General features: G+C 45.5%; 1 protein-coding gene and 1 pseudogene across 19 annotated transcripts in view; both read left to right on the top strand.

The window, feature by feature from the left end:
• TPM1 (tropomyosin 1) overlaps positions 1-24,104 on the top strand; it is a 29,554-nt gene that overhangs the window by 3,718 nt on the left and 1,732 nt on the right. For 3 of the 19 annotated variants that reach the window (XM_040226678.1, XM_040226680.1, XM_040226692.1), the window contains 6 exons: positions 11,146-11,279; positions 13,782-13,899; positions 15,051-15,121; positions 15,902-15,977; positions 16,435-16,497; positions 16,785-16,854. In XM_040226678.1, coding sequence (XP_040082612.1) covers positions 11,146-11,279; positions 13,782-13,899; positions 15,051-15,121; positions 15,902-15,977; positions 16,435-16,497; positions 16,785-16,854 — 532 coding nt within the window. Of the gene's footprint in view, positions 1-2,910; positions 3,146-11,145; positions 11,280-13,781; positions 13,900-15,050; positions 15,122-15,379; positions 15,456-15,901; positions 15,978-16,434; positions 16,498-16,784; positions 16,855-18,282; positions 18,366-19,917; positions 20,117-24,104 lie in introns of those variants that run through there. The other 16 variants (XM_040226675.1, XM_040226676.1, XM_040226679.1 and 13 more) reach the window with 13 other exon arrangements.
• Positions 3,161-9,499, top strand: LOC120853070 (annotated as a pseudogene).

Genomic DNA, 24,104 nt, shown 5'->3' on the forward strand with positions numbered 1-24,104 from the left:
GGTGGTAATTCGCACAGTCAAATCTCTGTTGTCTTTGCTTCGAATTTCTTGTGGTCTCTCCACCTAAGTGAGGCTGGAGGGGATCAAGGGCTCCATTTTCTCTGGCCTCAAACCCATCCCCCAATAACTGTGATGTCTATGATATCTGCAATATGTGAGTCTTTATTCCCTGTAGGTCTTTTCTTCCTAAATCAGTGATTCTCAACCTTAAACATGGATGGTTTAAAAACTTAAGATCCAGGCTGCACCCTAGGCCAATTAGAATCGCTGGGATTGAGGTGATGCCAATGTGCAGCCAAGGCTGAGAACAACTGTCCTAAATGCTTTTGTATAATGACATCAGCATGAAAGTGAACTCACCTGAAACTGACTTTCCCAGGTGTTTGAAAAGCAAGACATTAAGTCACTAGTTGGCTGCTTGGAGCATGTACACGTGTCCAGCATTTTCCAGGGCTCCTGAAGGTTCCCAGATGCCCCCTCTCCCACCCTCAAAGTTGGAGACCTACAGTTGTGACCACCCTCCTGACTAGACAAACTGGAAACAAAGCAAGAGGCTCCGCCTACAGGATGCGAGGGCCCATGCTGGGACTTGTGAGTCTCAGCAGAGACTGTGATAATGTCCTTAGCAAATGAGTCAGAAAAGCAAGCTCAGTTGTTAGGGCTTTCGAGGAGAAGGGGATTGTCAACTGTGTTTTCTTTCTCTTCATTATTCCCACACTTAAACACATTGGAACTGACCTGAAGGGCCTTCTGTGAGAAAGGTGAGGAAAAGAAAGCCGTGAGACTTAGAAGACATTTAAAAGCATAGCCCAAGGGGAGTAGGGACCGAGACTCTTTCCCAGAGATTGTGTCCACTTTGGTTTTCATCCAGCTGCAGCCGGACGCTCTCCTAGGGTTCTGTTGGCTTCCTTGGTGTGCCTTTTTTTTTTTTTTTTTTTTACTTCTTGAAGGTTACATACTGTATTGTTGCATTTATATAACATTCTACCAATTATAAAATTATAGAGAAGAAAAATAGTAGACACCAGGGCTTGTATAAGGGATGAGGCAGGGGATAAGTGAACATGACTTCAGAAAGGCAATTTGAGGGATCCTTGGGGTAAAGAAAATGTTCAGTATCTTGTCTGTATTTATTGTTGTTATGTAGTCACTAAGTTAGTGTCTGACTCTTGGCAGCCTCATGGACTGTAGCCTGCCAGGCTCCTCTGTCCATGGGATTTCTCAGGCAAAAATACTGGAAGACGGTGCCATTTCCTTCTCCAGAGGATCTTCCTGATCCAGGGGTCGAACCCACCTGTGTTGGCAGTCACATTCTTTACCTTAGTGTGCTTTTAAAAGGCTTCTCAGTCCAGCCCAGAATTGTTCAGATTCCAGATTACAACCTTCCTACAATCAGAGAAGGTTGTAACTAGAGGGGACCCTTGAGACAATTGTTTTTATGGAAAAGAAAGTAAGTTCCAGAGAGGCTGGCAGGTCTGAGGTCCCACAGATGGTTATGGGCCATAGCCTGACTCTTAAGAAAGTGCTTGTGTTTGTTTTTTTTTTCTAAAAAAAAAGCTTTTTTATATTGGAATATAGCTGATTGACAATATTGTGTGATAGTTTCAGGTGAACAGGGAAGGGACTCAGCCAAATATATATGTATCCATTCTCCCCCAAACTCCCCTCCCCTCCAGGCTGCCACATAAGATTGAGTGGAGCTTCCTGTGCCCTATGGTTATCCTCTCCTTGTTGGTTATCCATTTTAAATATAGCAGAGTGTACATGTCCATCCCAATCTCCATAACCACCCCTTACCCTCAACCATAAGTTGATTCTCTAAGTCTGTGAGTCTGTTTTGTAAGTTCATTTAAAGAGTTTCATACCGTATTTCTCCTCTAAGACAATGCCTGTTAACTAAAGCTATCATTGAGTTACCTACTTACCTTGTATTGTGCTTAGTGCTTTCTATTATTTCATAATCCTCATGTACTACTTGGAGACGGCAATGGCAACCCACTCCAGTACTATTGCCTGGAGAAGCCCATGGGCGGAGGACCCTGGTGGGCTGCAGTCCATGGGGTCGCGAAGAGTCGGACACAACTGAGCGACTTCACTTTCACTTTTCACTTTCATACATTGGAGAAGGAAATGGCAACCCACTCCAGTGTTCTTGCCTGGAGAATCCCAGGGACGGAGGAGCCTGGTGGGCTGCCGTCTATGGGGTCGCACAGAGTTGGACACGACTGAAGCGACTTAGCAGCAGCAGCACGTACTACTATTAACCGCGCTTTTACAGATGAAGTGACGTTGTTTTCCAAGTCACACAGCCAGGAGAGAACCAAAAGCCAGATTGTAACCTAGCAAGACAGCATTTAGGAGGTTTAACCTCTGCAGTATTTTAGTGGTTTTCACGTCATGAGTTTGGAGGGGAGGAGAGTTATTGGGTTAGGATCTGGATTACAGTCCCTTTGGGGACACATTCAAGCCCCAAACCCCTCGCTCGGCTTCGCTCCCTCTTGGGCAGGGGAAATCTGGCAGTCCGGAGCGGAGCGCTCCCGCCGCCAGTAGGCGGCACCGTCGCCCCTTGCAGCCAAATCCGTTACTCCGGGTTCTCCGCGGCGCCAGGGCGGGGCGCTGGGAGTCGAAGTAACATCCTAGGCGCCGTGGGGCCCCCTCTCCTGCCCACCTGGTGCCCCCGCAACGCGCGCCGCGCCCTTCAGCCAGGCAGCCGCGAGCATGCGCGGTGCCTCCCGCGATTGTCGAATTCCCGGGGTCCGCGGCGCGCGACCCGCCCCGCCCGCTGGGTCCGCCCCCGGCGCTCGCGCACCCGCTTGCGGTTCGCCTAAGCTTCCCGGGAGGCCGAGACTTCCGGGCTGAGCCTGGGCCGCAGAGGGCGCCGCCGTCGCGCGCTGAGGCCTGGGCGGGGCGGGCGGTCGGCCGGAGTGCTGCAGCGGCAGCGGCAGCAGGAGCGCAGCAGCCCGCCTCTCCCACCGCAGCCCGCCCGCTTGCCGGCCCGCCGCCGCCCGGCGCGATGGCGGGGAGCAGCTCGCTGGAGGCGGTGCGGAGGAAGATTCGGAGCCTGCAGGAGCAGGCGGACGCCGCGGAGGAGCGCGCGGGCAGCCTGCAGCGCGAACTGGACTACGAGAGGAAGCTGAGGGAGACCGTAAGGGACCCACCCATCACCCACCACCAGAGGCGCCTTGTCCCCGATCGGCCCCCCGGCGCCCACCTTCTCTACCCCTCCCCCGCCTCGGGAGGCACCTGGCGCACCTGGGCCCGCAGGTGTCGTCTGGGGAGGGGTCTTGCCCCTTCACCTCGGCCCTTTTTATCTCGCTGGTCTACAGTCAAAAGAACCGAGGGGAAAGCAGGAGTGGTGTTGAGAAGGTTCTGGGAGCAGCACTTTTCCAGAAGGGGCTCTGTGTGGGGTGTTTGCGTTCGACCCGGCGTCTCGGGTCCCCCGAGGCAAAGGGATGTGCCCTTTGCCCTCCTGGCATTATTTACTCAGAAGGTGGGGACAAAAGAGGTCCCTCCTTTTGGAAATCTGTCCTTTTGGGAAGGACGCTAACAGATCACGTCTGAGGCATTGCCAGGTTTTGAAGCCCGGGGATGCTCAACTCGCCCATTTCTGTCTAGCCTTGGTTTCTTGAAAGCCTATTTCTCTAGGGTGGGTGAGACACTGACAGCGCGTGTTTTGACTTAGTATGCGGCCCTTTGCCCTTCCCTTTCTTAACCATCCCTGCTCCCAAGTTCTCCTGTACAGATAGATGTTCCTTTGTTACCGAGTCTTGAAAAAGTTGGCTAAATGGCTACGATTATTGGGTTTCTCCCTTCGGCTTCCCCCTCCCCCACTTTGAGTGTAATACCTGGCTTCCTTCCTTTTTCCTAAAGCAAACGTATCCAGCAAACAGGAACAGGATTTCAGAGGTAGTTTAGGCTTTTGCTGTTTGGTCTTTGAGTGTGTGTGTTTTATATCAGGATACTCAAACACCTTGAGAATTTTAGGGCAAGCGCTCATACACTGTCGTGCTTGTGATTGTCTGGGTGGGTGGGTGGGCGGACGTGGGCACGCTGTGCGCACGGCCTGTGCGCGCTCAGTCCTGTCCACCTCTTTGCGACCCCATGGACTGTAGCCTGCAGTACTTAATAGAGGCCTTTAGAGAAGAAGTGTATGTAATGAGATGAGAAGTGTATGTAATGGTGTTATGGTTGGCTGTAGAAGCTATGGGACCTGTGTTGCATAAAATACCTAGAAGCAAATGGATCCTCGTAAGAGGAAAGCCTAACTAGATGCAGTTTCAGATAAAATGGGGAGGAACCAGGAAATCAATAGGCAAGAAATCATTTTCTGTAGAGGACAAGACAGCAAAGGTCCCATGGCTGTTTCTGCATTTGGCCAGGCAATGAATGAATTCCAGCTTCTTCTCTGACTCGCTGTTGTCCTTGAACCATTAAAACCAATAGAACAGGATGATGGATGAGAACTGGCTGCGAATCTTTGAACTGCTCAGCCCCTCCGTCCCGGACTGTACAGTGTTTATAATGGTAGTACCTGCCTGTTGTGAGGATGAAAAGAGTATGTGTGAAGAAGTTGCCATGGTGCTTACACACTAGTGCCTTGTGTCAGTTAGTATTAGAATGGCTTTGCACTCTGCATCGCTCATTATTCCTTTGCTTTCAGTTCTCCAGCTATCAAAGGGCTTTAAAAATGGGATGCTCATTTCACTACATCTTAAAACACCCCATTTCAATGCTTCTAATCAATAATTCTTATTTCAGCTTGAACAGAGAGAGGACATAGGCAGGCTGGAAGGAATGTTTGATGGGTCAAAGCGGTGTTAGTGGTGGAAGTTGGTACAGCTCCCCTCCCCCTGCTAAGAAAGGGTATATGTGGTCTTGTACAGGAGAGCCTCTTACAGACTCCTGTCCTGGTGATTGATGTTAGACACAGAAGATAAATTTTATGAAGGGCACATTGTGACTGTTACACTCACCTTCTCTTTTGGGTTTAGTTTTTATAACAGTACTCTTCCTGGTCCAGTTGGCTAAAGGTAGTGCTTTCATTCTTTTCAAGGCTTTATGTTAAAAAGTTTAAATAACTTAAATTTTTAAAGTGATTTTTGAAAATAGTCTATCCGGAAGATGGGACAGATGGACACAGAGCTTTTTATGATAACAGCTTAAGGACTGGGTCAGACCACGGAAAAGAGAATTTCAGATTGAGAGGTGTTCCTAATTTACAAAACTGAAACTTGAAGATAGCTAATTTAAGGTGGTTTCTTGGTAGTTGTCAGACATAGCTGTGAGTTAAGCTAGCAGTCACAGTTTTTCTTGGCAGCAGAGATAAAAGTTTAGTGACAAAGTCATGAGCCACTGCAAAAAAATGTTTGGAGAGTTAGCTCTACATTCTCAAAGGTTCAGACAGGCTGTAGTTAGTTAATTGGCCCAGCACTTACCTTGGAAAAAGCAGTCATCTCTCTTTTTCTACTGGTTTGTTTTTCCCAAGGTGTGTGGGCCCTTCAAAATGTTGGAATGCAACTACTTTGCTTGATATAATGGTTGACTCTAGGTCTTGTGACCCACTGGGGTTTTGTTTGTCTTTTGTCCTTATCAAAGGAAAGGGGCGAACAAGAAGAAGCCAGCCTTCCTTTCTCCTTTCTGGATGGTACCCAGCAAACAAAGGGACTTACAGTTGCAACCTGTAGGTTCTTAGCTGGTAACTTTATTAAATCATAGAAAAAACCAACTTACAAAAATCCCAGCCCTTTCCCTCTTTAGAATTGGTAAATATTTCTGAGACCAGGATTCTAAAAGTGTATTTTGTGTTCACATTGGCACCCTCAGGGTGGCAATAACAGGAGTGTACTCTCTGGCTTTCTGCTTTCATATATAGATGAGGCTATGGCACTACAGTGCCCTGTTCCCATCTCTTCTCGCTCATTGTACAAATATGCCTCATGAATTATAGGCTTGGGTGCGGATAGAGAGGTTGTTTTTATCTCTTATCCATGGGAGTGCCCCTTAATGTCATCCGTGTTTTTTTTTCCCCTTTCCTTACCATATAAGGGCAGAAGTTTAACTTGGCTGTAGTGGCTTGGTCTTACACAGTAAAGGGTGAAACCTTCTCTGGACAACTACAGTTTGCATGAAATAAAAAGACCTGACCTGTGATCATCCCATACTGCACTCCAGTTCAGGAGGACTTGGAAAATATATTCCAGAGGATTTGTTCTTAGAATATAATATTATTCTCCTACGATTATTTCTTCTTAACAGTGTTAATGAGACTACTTGTTTTTAAAGTAAAAACCATTGCTATTTTTAAATTGTCTCTGGGTATATTGACTGTAACATCTGGATTTTGTGAAAATCTAGGCCCTGTAAAAGTTTTCTTTCAGATCTGACTCGGAGAAATATTGTTGCTGTATTGTGTAGGCATGCCTTTGATGGCTTTGTGGCATCTTGTAGAGGTGCATAGGAATGGTGCACACCTGCCCTTTTTTTCGGTATAGGTAGCTGGTACCTTGTGGAAGAGGGCTTGCCAGGTGGCTCAGTGGTAAAGACCGCACCTGCCAACACGGGAGACAGAAGAGGCTTGGGTTTGACCTCTGGGTCAAGAAGATCCCCTGGAGCAGGAAATGGCAACCCACTCCAGTATTCTTGCCTGGAGAATCCCATGGACGGAGGAGCCTGGCATGCTATATAACCCATGGGGTCGCAAAGAATCAGACATGGCTGAGCAGCTGAGCGCACACCTTGTGGAAGGGGATGGGGCAAGGCACATACAGCTCTAAGGCACCTCACAAGTACAGGGCACCTGGTGGTTGCTTAACCACAATTCTCCAGGAAGACAGTTGGTAGCCTTTACTAATATAGCAGTCTCTTTTCTGAGTAGCTCATAGCATGTTGAGACACAATAGCATTTTTTGAAATAAAAGAAACTAACATCCTAAACAAAGACTTTGCCAGCAGTGTCAACACATGGGCTGTTGCTAGAAGGTAACCTAGGACACTGAGGGTGATTTTCATGCCTGGAAATAATTTGCGTCTGGGGTTGTGACCCTTCCCAAACGGCTTGTTGTTTATATCTGCTTTTTAAATAACAAATGGTCCAGTGGCTGTGATGTTTGTACTGAGGCAACAGCCAATGAAGTCTTAAGTAGACTTCCCAGGTATTGTGATGAAAACAACCTTAGAAAATATCTGAAGAAGCCTCAGAACTCAGAGAATACATACCAGAAATAAAAGCTAGTGAAGGTGAGAGATGTGAGCCTTTTGAACACAGCATAATCCAAAAAAATAAAAAAGAGTGCCCTTAATTGATGAAATTGAATGTATCTTCAGTTCTAGGGAGCCAAACTTAATTGTGATCAGACCAGCATTGTAAGGCCTGAGAAGCCTGTAAGAGTCCAGGTTTTTCCCTGGGGAAGCTTTTGTAGGGATACATACTTCCCAGATACTGCTTTCAAATCCAGGCTATAACCTACAAGCACCTTTGCCCATCTTGCTGTGAAACCTCCCAGGGCAGCAGCCGTTGGCTTCTGGGGTTGAGAGCGAATGCTCTGTGTCCTTGTGTGAGCTGTTCCCCCCTGGTATTACTTGATAATGTTTTTGATTTTATACCACGCCTTTTTTCAAAAAGCATTGAGAGGACTTGCTCAGCAGATGATAATGAGTACAGTTCTCCTAGTCCTGGTTAGGTTTTGTCCTGAAGGCCTTTCTTTGAGTCAGGGGCTTGAATTGGGGGTGACTGTAGAGAACCTGCTGTGATGATGTCAGAAGGTGGAAAGACCCCATAGGTGAGAACCAACAATTCCAGGGCTTCCCTGAGGCTCCGGGAGGCCTTGAGAAGTGAGGCAGGCGAGCCTGTACAGGAGGAGGAGGGAACTGGGATGCTCGTCCTGTCTCCCACTGATGGCTGTGTAACCCAAGCATGCTTCAGTCCTCAGGGTCAGAGGTCCCTCCTCCTTCCTATTTTCTCGACAGAGAGCTCCATGAGAGGCTCCTGTAGGCTTTGCCAGCGTCTTTGGGTGGGGTGGTGGGTGGTTGCTTTTTTATAGTGAAGATTCCCACCTTCCTCTCTTGACCTCTTGGATCAGAATCTCTCGGGATGGGGCCTGGAAATGTGTACTTTTAATGTGTGTCTTCAGGTGAACTCAGACAGCCAGTTGTGGTAGTTAGGGACCCTTTGAGCTAAACACCTGAGACCCCGTTTTTGTGGACCACTCACAGGTCTGCTCTCTGCGTTGACCCAGTCCTGGCTCCTGGAACTGGTCTCCATTCCTGGCCGTTGTTTGGGTACCCTCTATGGTGCCTGCTGACTGGTATTCCTATAGGACACAACCCCTAATGTAGATTCTACAAAGTGCTCCAAGGGGAAAAGAAGTTCCATTTATAAAACCACATCCAGAGCTAAAGAAAGCAGAGTGGAGGCCAGAAAGGCAGAGACTTGGATCAATGGGGGTTCCTCTCAGGGAGGGAGACCTTTTGTGCAGAGGCAGGAATGAACATGGGGTGCTGTCTCCGACGCCCCAGGTACATGGGAGCCTGGGTATCCAGAGAGGCCTGTAACCTGAAAGGTCCTTTCCCCGGAGCATAAACAGTCTCCTTTCTGTGAGTACAAAGTCCTTGAGGTCAGGGCCCAGATTGAAAACAGAGCTGGAAACTTCTAGTGTGATGGCTACAGAAATTGTTTTGAAAATCTTGTTGACGTTTCTCTGGCCACAGCACCTATAACAAGCATATTTAATAAAGAGGGAAAAAATACTTTTGAGTACATGACCTAGACACTCTGCTGATTTTTTTTCTTGGTGGTATTTTAGGGGGTGGGTTTGTCTTGCTCTTCATTTTAGTTTTCAGCTTTCAGAGTTGCTTGCTTGTCCTCCCACCCCAGTTCACAAAAGGAATAGAATTTTCCTTCTATCTCAGGTCAACATGGCAAGCAGGCCAGCCGTTTCAGCATCAAGCAGGTGGAGCTGGAGGGTATTTGAAAATGGCATGCAAGGCTGCTGGGTTCAATAAACTGGGCTTAATGCCAGATGGTACAATATATGAGAATGACAATGTAAAAGAAGCCATAAGAAGGCTTCCTGAGAACCTTTATAATGACAGAGGGTTTCGCATTAAGAGAGCACTGGACCTGAGCATGAGGCAGCAGATCCTGCCTAAAGAGCAGTGGACAAAATATGAGGCAGATAAATTCTACCTTGAACCATATCTAAAAGAGGTTATTCAGGAAAGAAGAGAGAGTAAAATGGGCAAAGAAATAATTTAGTAGTCTAAATCTGTGGATACAGCTGTTCTCAAGTATTTTTATGAAGTTGGTTAAACCTGAAATGTACAATGTAGAACTATTTGGGCTGTAAATGTATTGCTTTAAGTAAATATGATAATTATTGTTGAGGGGGGAAAAAAGGAACAGAATTTTCCTGGAACTGGAAAATATAGAAATCTGACCTGACCCAAAGATATGCCCTTAATGTATACCTTCTTCCAGTTTTTTTTTTTTTAAATACAGGGCTAAAAACTTGTAAAAGTTCCCGTACTTAAGAAATGTGTTGTCCATATTACCTTCATCCCTCCCCCGCCCCAGCCCCCCAGAAAAACCCAACGTTCACTGGCCATTGAGACCTGGTGGAGCCCATTACTCTCTGTGCATCTATAACGATTGACTTTGTGGGTGGATACAGTTGTAAAATGACCTTGGATTCATTTCACATTGGCCCCTACTCCCTGCTTCCATCAGCCAGTTGTTACTACATAGTTACTTTTTGACGAGATAAAAGTGTATTTGAATGTTTTTATAGAGTCCTTCACCGTGGTTGGAGATGCCCTAATCACCTCTCTTTCCCAGAGAGAACTTGGCTTTTAAAATTTTACAAATCTAGATGAGCAGAGAGCAGAGTGTTCTCATGTTCCTTTAGTTCAAGGCTGTGATCGAAGACTCTCACTACTTGTGCATTTCAAGCCCATGTACCATGGGTCCAGAACTCAGAAAGCTGCTTTTGTTTAAGCTGTTTTTGCTTATTTTATTCAGTAGCCATTTACTGAGCCCAGACTCCGTATAGAGACTCATGATTCCTTGCACATAAGAAGGAATGTGAGTAAGGAAGACAGCACTGTAGGTAGAGAGCTAGCATCATCCCTAAGTGCAGGTCGTAATTTTTAGAAAACTCCCAAGTGTCCTAAAAACCCTATCATTCCAGGATAAGCACACATTCAAAGTAGATGAGGAAATGCTACCAGATTAGCAAATTCCATCTTTCACTTTCATGCGTAATATTTAAACAGCCACCAATACAAGTTTATGTAATGGAACCAGCCAGTCTTGGCAAGGGTCCTGAGGCTCATAGTAACAGATGCTTATAACTGTAGGTAAACATCACATCCCCAAAAAAGGAGCATATTTCAGAGATAGGTACCAAGTAAAAACAGTATCTGTACTGCTTTTCTTCTAAGGAGCTTGAAACTCTTCTTGTAGCAACCCTGACTTGTGAGAAATGCCTGTAGGCTTAGGTCACAGACGCTTGGGAAATTTGTCTTGGCGCTATTCCAGTGTGACCTGTTATCCTCAAGAGTTGCTGAAGGGCACAGGGGCTTACTGGGTTTTGTTGTGTCTCTGTATGGTTTTATATTTTAGAACCACTGAACTTAAAGATCTTTTAGTTCCTAAAATATTTAATAAAGCCCCTTTGAGAATGTGATCAGAAGAAAGGAGAATTGAGACTCCTGAGTCAGAGTTCTCTCCGAGCTCCTCTCATCTTGTGTGACGGAGCCTGGGTCAGTCCTGTCGCCTCTATCCACACCTCGGCCCCCACTGTGTGAGGTGGCTGTGATGAAGCTCCCCTCTGACAGTCAGGTAAGCCAGCATGTTGAAATCTGTGGTAGAAAGGAACCAAATGAGAAAGTGTTGCTGACGGTCCCTCTGTCCCACGAGGATGATGTGTGTGGATTTGCATATACCCCAAGGTGGACACCCACTGAATAAATCAATGGGTGAACATATCCAACAACTCCAGAGTTGACCACGGCTTGTAGCAGACTTTAGGGTAGCTCACCACAAAGCCAGGCTTCCTTGTTGAACCAGTGTTTCAGTCCAGCCCCTCTTGAAGGCACTACCCTCACATCCTCTCCAACACTAAAACACCTCTCATTCTCTCTGCCCAGGCTGAAGCCGACGTAGCTTCTCTGAACAGACGCATCCAGCTGGTTGAGGAAGAGTTGGATCGTGCCCAGGAGCGTCTGGCAACAGCTCTGCAGAAGCTGGAGGAGGCTGAGAAGGCAGCAGATGAGAGTGAGAGGTGAGACCTCCTCGTCCAGCCCACCTGTTAGCACAGCCTTTCCTCCTGATGGAACCAGAGGGCTCTCTGATCTTGGGTATCTGAGGATTTCACAGTACCTTGGTGCCATTTCCTCACTTGATCCAGGTGTAACTACTGGTTTTATTTGTTAACACTAGTGGAACACTTTTGTTTTAAATCTCAAGGTTGCAAAGAAGAAAAAGACTGTTCCTGCTCTCCTAGAGCCCACCACCCAGCGAGGGAGATGGATGTATAAACGGGAGGTTCTAGGGATGTGATTTGGTTCTTTCATTCCTGCTGACCATGGAGCAATTCTGCATTTTGTTTAAAAGATAACTTTATGTTAAAATACACCAAGAAGGCTTAGGCTGAGGTAAATAAATTATGGGCTGTCTGTTGTCAAATAGCCCAACAAATGGGTGAAAGAGAAACCACAGATAAAACAGAAATGTAATCCACAAAAGTAAGTTGTGTTGGACTTAGTAAAGCTGGTAAGACATGTGTGCACAAGTAAATGCAGTCAGATCTTCATGTCCTCTGAGCCCACTCACCCTGTAACCTGGCTCTCCCTGACTTATGACCCCAAGATCCAGCCGTGTGGTAGGAAAGGAAGACCAGGGCCCTATCAGCCATCATGTTATTCCAGCAGGCATTTCTCTCATGCTCAGCTGCTCAAGTTAATGTACTCCTGTTGCTTGGAAGCACTCCAAGAAAGACTCCATGAGACTGGAGAGAGTTCTCTCCTTAGAGAGATGAGGAAGCAGAGTAGTCTCAGACACTGGCAGTGCGTATCTGTGCTATGACCTGGCAGGTACATGCAGTCAATCATTTTGTCCCTTTCTCCATTTTTGAGGTATATTTCTGCTCCCTGCCACCATGGGAAAAGGGTGATTTCAGACTTTAGGATTAAAAAAGCTCGTTAGCTGAAGTTTTTCAGCTCATTATTCACCGTTGTGTGTTGTCTCTTTTCTAACTAAGAGTTTTGGAGTTTTTAAAGATGACTCACCATCTCTTACGGTATACACATAAACCAGTGGTTTTGTGGCTGGCTTCTTCCTTAAATACACTTGTTAGTGAACCTGAAAGGCAATTTGGCAACGTTAAACTTCATAGTAAAAAAATATTTTAGAAATCACTACTCCAGTCCCCTGATTTTACAAATGAGAAAACTAGGGTTCAGAGACAGGTGTGGCCTGCCTGAACTCTTAAAAAGAATATATGGCCGAGCCAGGATTCCAGTCTCCTGAGATATATTGTAGTCTTTACTTTTTAAAAATAGATTTAATGAGTTTAATAAGTTTGCCCCTTCAGTTCCTATTTGCAGCACCCAATATTCTTTGAAATACCAGACCAACCCAGCAGTGGCCAGCAGTAAAGTTCAGACCTTCAGAGTTGAAAAATTCAGGTTCTCTGAGCATTCCGTGTTGCAATGGCAATGTAGTCTTTATTTTTTAATTGATTATCTTACTTAGATTTTGATAAATGAATCCCATTTTAACATAACTTTATATAAATGCAGCATATCATACGTCAGTTAACAGTTTCTATAACTTACACCAGGCTGAAGGATCCACACATCCACATCAACACAGAAGATGGTGTTGGTCTTGGCTCTCAACCCCTCCACTATAAAAGCATCATCATAGGCAAAACTCAGTTTCTTCTCCAAAGTCGTCCCACATGAAACTGCCATTTTTACGGGTGCTATCGGAGAAGGGAATGGTACCCCACTCCAGTACTCTTGCCTGGAAAATCTCATGAGCCTGGTATGCTGCAGTCCATGGGGTTGCAAAGAGTCGGAGATGACTGAGCGACTTCATTTTCACTTTTCACTTTCATGCATTGGAGAAGGAAATGGCAACCCACTCCAGTGTTCTTGCCTGGAGAATCCCAGGGACGGCGGAGCCTGGTGGGCTGCCGTCTATGGGGTCGCACAGAGTTGGACACAACTGAAGCGACTCAGCAACAGCAGCAGCAGCAGCATGGTCAGATACCAGCAGTTTCATTTGGTTCAATCTAATAGTTACATTTGTGGCTAAAGGGGTAAGAACAGCTACTTTCTTTGTGGGAAGAAAGTACACAAAGGTAAATTTGCTTTTGTTCTAACCTTGGTCCATTTCCAGGCTGAGGCTTCCCACTGGAAAAGGGAAGAAGTCCCATTATTTATACAGCAAGTAAAGCATGTTGGCTTTTCTGATTCCACCCCTTCCAGATTCAAAAAAAAAAGGCCCATGCCATGGTGCCTTTCATTTAACATGAGCTGCCTGGACAGTGTCAGCAGTACCAAAAGTATAAGCTTTCCTTCACAATAAACAGAGAGAGGGAAGTGGATGTCTTTTCCTGCCTTCGGCTCTGGAAAGTCTCACCTCGTGGCTTGGAAGGTGAAAGTAGCTATGTTTCAGTCTGTCAGTCACACTGAACCTCACAAACCATGGCTGTGCAATGGGAGTTCATGGAAGGCACCTCTAAATCTTGGCTTTTCCTGCCAATCTTCCTTTCCAGAGGCATGAAAGTCATTGAGAGCCGAGCCCAAAAGGATGAGGAGAAAATGGAGATTCAGGAGATCCAGCTGAAAGAGGCCAAGCACATTGCTGAGGATGCCGACCGCAAATATGAAGAGGTCAGATCCTGGAGCTCAAGGCCTCGTGGGTCCCCAGGCATGGCCCAGAAGCAGGGACTGGGGGAGCAATGAAACCATCTGCTTCCTTAGCAGAAATGGGTGTTTTTGAGAAGGAGATTTCCTTTGTCCCCAGAAGATGGTTCTTAATTTTGATCCTACTAGGCAGTCATTCGCACTGGGAAAGACCAGGGCTTTTGTTGTCCCCCTGCCCTCAAAGGCTAGGACAAAAGATCTTTGGCCAGACAGCAGGGAAGGTTGGGTCTCTTATATTTTGTGAAAGGAGCCTCTCATTCTATCACCATGCAAGCAGTTATCCCTAGTGAGATCCACCTGGTGCAACCCAGTTTAGGCAGGGCAGAGACGCAGACCACACATTTGCTCCCTGGATTCATGGGGGCACCTCTCAGTTTGTCCTCTCTCCTCACGATTCATAGGTGAATCACCTCCTGGTCGTGTCCCCATGAAAGCACCCTTCTGTGTTAAGAGCCCACATGACTCTTTAAGGTTTTAGTTTTCCCTTTAGCGCTCCTGAAACACCACTGACTCTTCATCGTCATCATCCTCTCCAGGTTACGCTATGCTCACTAATTTCGAAATGCTTCATAGGATCCCTTCTTCCTGGTCCTTTCTTCCTTTGACCTCATTAATCATTTTACCAACCTCATGTTAGCATTTCTTGCTATTTCTCTTGGCATTTTTAACCTCCTCCACCAAAAGGAAGTGGAGGTACAGAGCTCTAAATTGATGAAGTTCTTTTAGGGTTATTTTCAGTCTTGCCTTGCAGCTCCCACCTTTTCAGCATAAAAGGCATCATGTCTCATCATCCTGCTATTTCAGAGACAGGGAATTTCATCTCTCCCCCTCCTTCCACAGTTGGTCTGGCTGCTGTGTAATTATACAGGCTTCACTTGGGTCAGACTTCAAATGTGCCTGCCTACTCATAACTGACCATTCTGGATCGTTGTGAGCAGATGGCCTCCTCTCCGTGGGCATTCCTGGTGGAGAGTTGCTTCCCCGCCAGTCCATGAGAGAGAGGATCATCTTGTTTGTAGGCAAGAACTCCCAGGGGCTAAGTCTAGCCCCTGACACACACACACCATACTCAGAGCTTGGAAGCCCCATGGTGTGTGTGTTTTGTGTTTGTCCTGCAGGTGGCCCGTAAGCTGGTCATCATTGAGAGTGACCTGGAGCGTGCAGAGGAGCGGGCTGAGCTTTCAGAAGGGTAAGCGGGCCTGGCGCCAGGAGGCCCTGTGTGGGGTGCTGCGGAGCAGTGACTAAACAGCATGACCTTCTGGCAGCTGCACATTTACCTGTTTCAGCTCCGGGCTCCTCATGTGCTCATTCGACATGGATGAGCCGCGAGTTTGGAACATGGAGGACTTGTGTGGGGTGTCTGTGTATGAATGCGTGTATCACTGCATGCCTTACCTGCACACTGATTTTGAGAATGGCCTTGTGCATTTCCTGTGTCCACTAACAGCCAAGTTCGACAGCTGGAAGAACAATTAAGAATAATGGATCAGACCTTGAAAGCATTAATGGCTGCAGAGGATAAGGTACTGATGGCTCATGTATGGGTTTTAGGTTTAGCTGCAACCCAGGCGTCTTTCAGCTTCCAATGCCTACTGGTCCGTTTTTATAACGACTGCACCTTCACTACACCCTCTGCTATCTTATATCTTGCTTTAAGTGCTTTCTTTGGGTCCTTTATACTCTTGTTTTTCCTTCATAAATGCTCTTTGGTGCAGCCAAAAAAGAAGCCAAATCATCACACTTTGAAGTTGTCGAATTTTGTCTCCCCACCTCTCTGCGTTGGAAGGAAGGTCCGGCGCAGTGTCCATGGTGAAATTGGACATCTCAGCCCCTGATGGTTTGGCTTCTTTAAGGCAGCCCTTTGTTCTCTAGGACTCGGTTTTCATTTTTTTCCCGTCCCTCTCCTTTTTCTCTTCCTCCTTCCTCTGGCCTGTCTCCCACCCTTTCTATCTCTGATCGAAAACATTAGCAAATGTGCCGAGCTTGAAGAAGAGTTGAAAACTGTGACGAACAACTTGAAATCACTGGAGGCTCAGGCTGAGAAGGTAGGCCAGGAGCACCGTGTTGGGGAGAGGCATCGTTTAAGAGCTACTCAAGAGACACCCCCTTGTCCCTTCTGAGGCCCTGCCAGGCAGCGGAATAGTCCATTAGACACTTTAGCCAGAGGCCTCATTTTGAGGCTATTTCCTGGTGGTTATTGATACCAGATTCTTACTTTTTTTTCAATGGACAATCCATTTTGTGTTGAGTAGGTGAGTCATCCATAACAATTTAATTTAAACGAAGTGCCAAATGGATAAGTGATCTTGTTCTTATCCCATGTAAAACAATAGGCAGGAAAACGGAGACCGCATTGTGGCGTGCCATTTGATCCCAGAGGCTCCATTACCTCCTGAGAGATGCTCAACATCTGTTGGCTGGGCTGGCACTTTCTTTGTATTAGAAGACACGAGTATAGGGTGAGCTGTGGCCTGACATCTGGAACGTTCTTTCTGATTACAGTACTCGCAGAAGGAAGACAAATACGAGGAAGAGATCAAGGTCCTTTCTGACAAGCTGAAGGAGGTAATATTAGGGGTGTTTTGAACAAAGCCAAATGGATTGAGTTTGTCTCTGTGGAGCTGAGTGATTTTTCATTTTAATGTTACAATGATCCAGAAATACTCCAGGGTGGGCTTGGAGAGCCAGCAGTGGTAGCCAGCCACCTCTCATCGTGGTGATTCACTGGTGTGTGGTTTCAGACCACTTTGTGGGTGCCAGGATTGACTTTCATTTTCTGGTTTCCCTATTTTTGTAGCTATTGGCCACCTAAAACTTCCCAATTTTGATTGAAATAAATTGAATTATTGCAGGCTGAGACTCGGGCTGAGTTTGCAGAGAGGTCAGTAACTAAATTGGAGAAAAGCATTGATGACTTGGAAGGTAAGATCTTAAGTCTTGTTTCTAACTTAGTCCTTATGGCTGAATACTGACGTGGCAAAGTGACTTTCCAGTCATGGCATCCTCCTTGACACACTCCTTTGCTCTTGCACATTTTTCTGGTCTGCCCTTTGGAGTTCTGTGGCCCTTAAGCTCTCTGCTCGCCAGATGACTGCTAGCCACCAGAGGGGCCCGTCTTCTTTTTGTAACAGCAGATGCCAGGTGGCTCTACTGCACACTCTTAGAAGTGTAGCTGGTTTAATTTTTACTGTGAGTGAGGCGGTTGTAGGTGAGAATGACTGGTGTGTTTTCTGTCTTCAGTGATACCTTCTTATTGTCAGAATGGTAAGGATTTGGTTTTTACGCACAACTTAATCTTTCCCCAAGTGTGAATTCAATGTAAGGGCTTGGGTTTATTTTTCTAAGTTACTAATCATCTTGGCATATGCTCTGTGCCCTGAAAGGGGGTTGGAGGGTAACAGGGCATTATTGAACTTGGACATTATACATAAGCATTTCTTCACTAAGATATTTAGGTTTTATTTTGGTAACACCCTCTCTGTCTCTCAGAAATTCCAAATGTTGAGTTCCAAGGCTGTGAAAAAAGAAAGAAAAAAATATGTAAAATATATACATCAAAGGTGGAGGGGGCTAGAGGAGGAATTGGGGGTTGGTTCAGATGATAATCAAGCTGGTGGAAAAGAGAAAATGACACATGGTGGCAAAACAGTCTGCAAAGTGCAGCAAGGTGTGACACCCTCATCACAGGAAAACTGCAGTATAGACTTGGCATAGTGACACTGTAAGAAGCGTGGCTCTCCTCATTTTCTAAGCCTCCTGGACCAGTGAAGGAAGCTTGAGTGGGAAAGCCACAAGGGATATTATGGATAGCACCAAGAAATCCATTTCCCACTGGTCAGGAAGTCAGTGGTTTGAAGGTGGAGCCAGATAAGGATTACAGACTGTAGTCACAAATTGTTCCTCCAAAACAATGCCCGTGGCTATTTTTTCCACTGTTTATAGTTGCAGGTGGCTGACTACTCCAGTGTAGTTAAATTATAGCTCTATAAAAGAAAAGCTGTCCTATTGCTCCTCCCCCAACCGGGAGATAGCCTTCCGTGGTTTTGTTTAGGGTTTTAACATGGTTTACTGGTATACCTACCATATTTGTTACGATTTTCATAACGAGTTTCTTGTTTTATTTTCTAATGGGTTTTGTTCTTTCTGTTTTTGTTTCAATTTCATTAAAAAACAAAACAAAACAAAACGCACGTCTCCTGCATTGGCCACCTGCTGCGGCATCACTTCCTTCATGCATTGCCCTTTTCTTGCTGCTGTGTCGGGATGGTGTCCCTGCCACCCTCATTCACCTTCCATCTCTTGATCACTCTCCATGTCCTTGCACCTCTGCCTTCCACTTCCTGGTCATAGACGAGCTGTACGCTCAGAAACTGAAGTACAAAGCCATCAGCGAGGAGCTGGACCACGCTCTCAACGACATGACTTCCATGTAAATGTTCAGCCTGCCTGCTCACATCCGTGCCCTCATGCTAATATGATCAGTTCGCCACCACTCCCTCTTGTATCTCCAGAATCTCTGCCTTTACACCTTTCTGCTCACTCTCTTTGCACAGTCTAGGATAGTCATTGTTTGTTTGGGTTTTTTCCACATTCTACTAGTATACAGCCCAAGTAGACTGTCTATACAAACCGTCCTCCTTTCAGAATCCATGCATTTCACATTGTCTCAGCTAGATCGTTCCTACCACGCAGTGAACTGGCGTATAAGTGACTTGGGCACTATACTTGGAGGAACGTAAACTAGGCTTAAGTAAAATCAGTAGGCCATGCAGTTGTGCAAGAATTGCCCAAGAAATAGCAAAAGTCAGTTTCCTGTGATTCAATTAAATATAATGTGAACATTTTTTCTAAAAAAATACAAATTTAAGGAACCCTACAACCTCAGATGACTGAGGCTCTGAGAGGAGGGAAATTGATCCAGAACAGCATAAAGGATGTTGCTGTAAAACATCACATCTTTCTTTTAAGAATTTTAGACAAAAATGAACCTTCTGCTGAGCAGCCAAGCCTTTAATTTTCTGTTTATGTAAAAAGAATTAACATACAAACACCACAACCTGTGTCAAAGAAATGGGACATAAAGCATAGATTGTGTGCTCTTAAGCACATCATGTATTCTTTAGGAGGGGTTTAAGTTTCTGTTTATATAAAAAGTAATATACAAATACCACAACCTGTGTCAAAGAAATGGGACATAAAGCACAGATTGTGTGATATGAGTTTGAGGGTTAATGGCCCGGCTTTTACTACTGCTGGGCAGTAAGGGTGGAGTAAATAGTCTTAATCTCATGAGAACCTGGAGCATACACAACTAACTTTCATATTGCTAACCTAGCCTGAACATTGAACCGGTTCTGCCCCACTAAATTCTAACTTGGAGTGTTTCACAGAGGCTTCCTTTTAATCTCACAAGATGGCACTGAATTCCACATAAGCTGGAAATTTCACTTTCCAAGCCCACCTGTCATTCCTTTACCCATGCAGAAAAATGGTAGCCTGAAGAGTGTTGGCATGTGCCTGCTGCCTTACACATTATAGAATCATCATGCTACCCCTGGAGACGTGACTGTTACCATGGAAACTGGAGAAAATTGCATCCTCTCTCCGCTCATTTATGAATGAGGGGGTCAATCAGATCATCTGTCTCTGATTGCTAAAATATGGTGATTCTGTGAGGAAAACTTGCAGCATCACGTTTGGTTATGTACTCTGAAAGGTGGGCTAAGCTTAAAATCTGTTTCTGAGTTCCATTCACTGGTCTTCTTACAATGGTCCCTCCCGCAGAAGAGGCTGGGGCTGGCTGCCGGCCCAGGCCCCGGTGGGCAAGGGTTCACATCCTGCCGCAGGTGTGCCTGGTAGCAGGATTTGCATGTCTGCTCCTCACCTTTGTTTCGAGCGCTGCTCTCATCTGTTTGTTTAGCTTCCCTGTTTTCTGTTGTACCACTTTTGTTTTTCCTGTTTCTCCCACCTTTTCTCTTCATGCAGATAAGTTTCTTTGCTTCACTTCTCCCAAGACCCCTTCGAGCTGGATGTCCCACCTCTCTGAGCTCTGCAGTTTGTCTGTTCTCCAGCTGACCCTGATTCTTTTCTTTTCACATCCTGCCTTAGGGCCAGGTACACACTGTGCTTCCTGTTGTACAGAAGCTCCTCATTTCAGTGTAAAATAAACACTATGTAAGCTGTTTCTGTTTGCTATTCTTTTTACTTCTTATTTATTTATATTTTAGTTTAAATGCTGAATAAAACCACAAATCTGCTTCACACACAGGAGGGTTAATTTTTGGCTGCTGCTTTGCTTTTTTTTTTTTCCTATTCTGAACATCATTCATTAATATCAACAGTCTCTAAAGCGGTAGTTCCTTGTGGAACTTTTTCAATATACACATGCCTGGGTCCTTCTCTGGGTTTTGGTTTGCAAAGGTTAGGGTTAGGTCCAGGCAGCTGTGTTTTTTAGGCATTGGGATGGTCCTGGTGTATGAAATGGGTTGAGAACCTCCACACAGGGGATGTTGCTTGTTTAAGCCAGGTCTGCCTTGAGTGGGGCCTTCGTGTGCAGATGTTGAGTTTGGTATGTGGTAAGCCTGCTGTGTTGGTATTTAGATGGTCCTGCTTGAGAGTGGGTAGCTAACTAAGGAAAGGCTGCCAACCCACACTGCTAGACTATCCGAAAAGATGAAAAGGATGTGGATACAAAAACAATGTAAGTTGAGATCATTATTGATCATCCTTTTACAGCACAAAGAAAAGTATATTCATTCCTCAGCCACCTTCATTTTGATCATGAAATGACATTCTTAGATTTTAGGAACATATGAGTATGTTCAAGTCAAGATTTATTTTTTGGCTCTTAAGCACATCATGTATTCTTAGGAGGGGTTATACTTACATAATCTTTGTGATAACTTTTTTTTATTTGTGAATATTTTAATGCATAGCTATTAAAGTTGGGTTTTTTTTACCCCTTAAAAATAGTAGAAATTGTTCAGTTATGGTTTATTTTATCAGTTATATTTATAAATTAAAGAACAGCATTTAACTGATTTTTTTTTAAACACATCGCAAAATTAGAAGTTTAAAATGATGTGGAGTTTTCTCTCTTAATGCCCAACACTTCTCATCCTCAATAATCTGTTTATATTTCTCCTGTGTTTTAAATGTGGTTGATTGTTACCTATGTATAGTATTTCTGAGCCTAAGTACTTATATATCCCTATGTTCAAATAAATTTGAGCAAACTGAAAATGTCAGTCACTCTACAAAGACTTCAGAATAGAGTAAAAGTACTCTTTTTAAGAGGGGTGTGAATTTAGTAGTGGTATAATAGACTTTTAAAATTTTATAATCTAGACAGTCTCTCTCCCTTGAGAGTGTCAGGACTTCTGTAATTTCTTTTCTTTTCCTAAGGCTGCTTAGGCCTGCTTTTGACTGATTCCTGCTTTGTTCTTTTAAAATTCAGAGTAATAAAAGTGGGCCCTTCTCTGAGTAACCCTGCTCCCTGCCATAGAAAGAAATGACAAGTCTGAAAGTTGTGCTGAGCAGATGTTTAGTTAATTCTGGAGGCACATCAGTTTTTTGGGAACCATTCCAGAGACTCTCACACTTTCTCTAGATATATTTTACAGGGGGAAATGGGAAACCGATGGACTGCAAAGGCAAATCTGGAATAGCCCAAGGACTTCCCCGGCAGTCAGTGCAGGGCGTCCAGGTTCAGTCCTTGGTCGGGAAACTAATATCACACATGCCACAGGGTTTAGCCAAATTAAAAAAAAAAAAAAAAAATCTGAAACAGCCCAAGAAGGTATGGGCACACAAGAGGATGACTAGCTAGTTGATTTTATCAAGAAATTGTTGGGGCCCAGGCTTCTAGCTCAGAGGCTCATGCCATCATAGAGGCAGCTGCTGCAATAGCCTTGGTTGGACCAAACCCCAAAAGCATTGCTTGGCAGTTGACGTCCCAGATATTGGGGAGGTAGAACAGGAGGGAAAAATATTTTCAAACATATAATCCTCCCAGGCCCCCCAAGCATACCGGTTCTGTGGTAGCCAGAGTAGAGCAGGTCCAGATGGGGCCGTAAGGATACTGTCATTTAAACTGCATTCACATCGACCCTCTGGGGTTTCTGCAGAGTTCTTTCATCCCAGCTTGACTGTATGTTGGTTCAGGAAGCTAAGACATCTACATGCCCATGGTGGTGTCTCCCACGGGAGAGTGTGAATGTGCTGCTGCTAGTGGGGTTAAAATTTTGCAGCCCCCAAACATGCAGGACATCATGAAAGGTAGGGAGGATGTGGTCAGGAGATCAACTGGAAATGTTCTTGTTCTCAGTGAGCTGGCCGTCTTGTGGGAATATAGATGAGTGAAGCAGGTCTGACCTAACAGATGGTGTACATTTAGAGTCCGTGAGGAATAGGGACAGTAATTCTGATTGGGAGCTGCCTGGAGAAGATGACATTTGACTGGGGTTTTGCATATTTAGAACATTTGGATCAGCAAAGAACACAAGGCGGAGATATTCCAAGCTAAAAAACACAATGAATATAAGGTATTCCTCATCTCCTACCATATGTGAAAGTGAAAGTGTTCGCCGGCTAGTTGTGTCCGACTCTTTGTGACCACGGACTCTAGCCTTCCCGGCTCCTCTGTCCATGGAATTCTCCAGGCAAGAACACTGCAGTGGGTTGCCATTTCCTACTCCAGGGGATCTTCCTTACCCAGGGATCAAACCCAGTTCTGCACTGCAGGCAGATTCTTCATACATGAGAGAACATTAAAATGAGGACTGATTGATTTCCCAGTGAACCTGGGAACTAGAAACTGAACATTTTTATTCTCCCCAGGTGTAGGATTGTCAGCTCTTCAGGATCATTGAGTTAGAGTTTGTGGGTTTAGGTTGTCACTGGCATGCAAGACAGTTCTGTAACCTCCAGCTTTCCGGGATAAGGGCCAGGTTCTTGTCCTTGTTTGGGCATCCCCTGGTATCCCCATCAGATAAAAGGCTGACTAGCAGCTGCCTTCCTTGCCAAGTGAGAAGATTACATGCCCTTGTGCAAGATGTACTTCACACCAGTCTCCATATGGACGTTTGGGATTTTATACATGTCCATTTAGCACCAGAGAATGCCATCCTTTCTAGGAAGTCAGCAGTTATCAGTTTTGAGTGGAGTAAGTGCTTATTCTTTTGCTGTTTGTGTAGAGTAACCCGCCTTATATCTAAGCTGGATGAGAGTTTATACTGTATAACACAGTGACTGGGGTAGAGACATGGAGCTTATTAGTTCTGCATTTCCAGAACTGTTAATACAGTGGCAGTGGCCCCTCTAGGGGCCACCTGAAAGGAAAGCCAGCCCTAGGAGTGGAGATGAAAGGGTTCCAGGGAGGGATGAGCAGAAACGGTAGGTCAAGGTTTTGCAGGAAGCTCTCTCAGTCACTGAGCCCTACAGGGAGTGGGTGACGTACGAGGCTCACCTCCAGCCCTACCCCAGTTCCTGAGGCTGTTGCCAGAAGCTTCACTGGGCCCAGTTCACATGGTGGTTTTAGTGAGATGCATAAGGAACATGCCCCCTCTCTCCTCGGATCCCGCCGAGGAAGAGGATCCTTTTCCCCCTCTTGTTTCCCTTTCCTCCTGCCAAGAGAGGAGTCCTGGCTCTTCCTTGGTCAGCCAGGCCTTCCCTGGGCACAGGACAGCTTCTCATGGGGTGAGGGGAACCTGCTCAGCAAGTGACCAGCACCTGCGGTATCTCTGTGTTCTGTTCACTCCTCCTCACCAACTCCAGCTAACCTGTCTTCCTTCTGCCTCTTCTCTTCTGCTAACCTGCTTGCTGACCTGTACAGATCAACTCTACCAGCAACTTGAGCAAAACCGCCGCCTAACTAACCAACTAAAGCTGGCCCTGAATGAGGATTAAACTTAAGTGGGGAAGAACCTGGGCTGAATTCTAGGAGTGCAGCCCATGTCAGGAAATATAAGACTGTCGTACCTTCAGATAGTAGGGTTGAAAATGATTGCTTTCTGCAGAAGTGAACATGAATCAGTTGAAAGGTTGGCCTTGCCTGCGTTTTCCTCTTCTGTCTGGAATAATTAAGCTCTCTTTAATCCCCAGACCGCTTCTATGGTAAAATGGCATCTGTGTGTTTGGACCAGTGTTTATAATCAGTTCTGCACTCGTCTTTG

Source organism: Oryx dammah, unplaced genomic scaffold (assembly GCF_014754425.2).
Source record: "Oryx dammah isolate SB20612 unplaced genomic scaffold, SCBI_Odam_1.1 HiC_scaffold_26, whole genome shotgun sequence".
Classification (NCBI taxonomy): Eukaryota; Metazoa; Chordata; class Mammalia; order Artiodactyla; family Bovidae; genus Oryx; species Oryx dammah.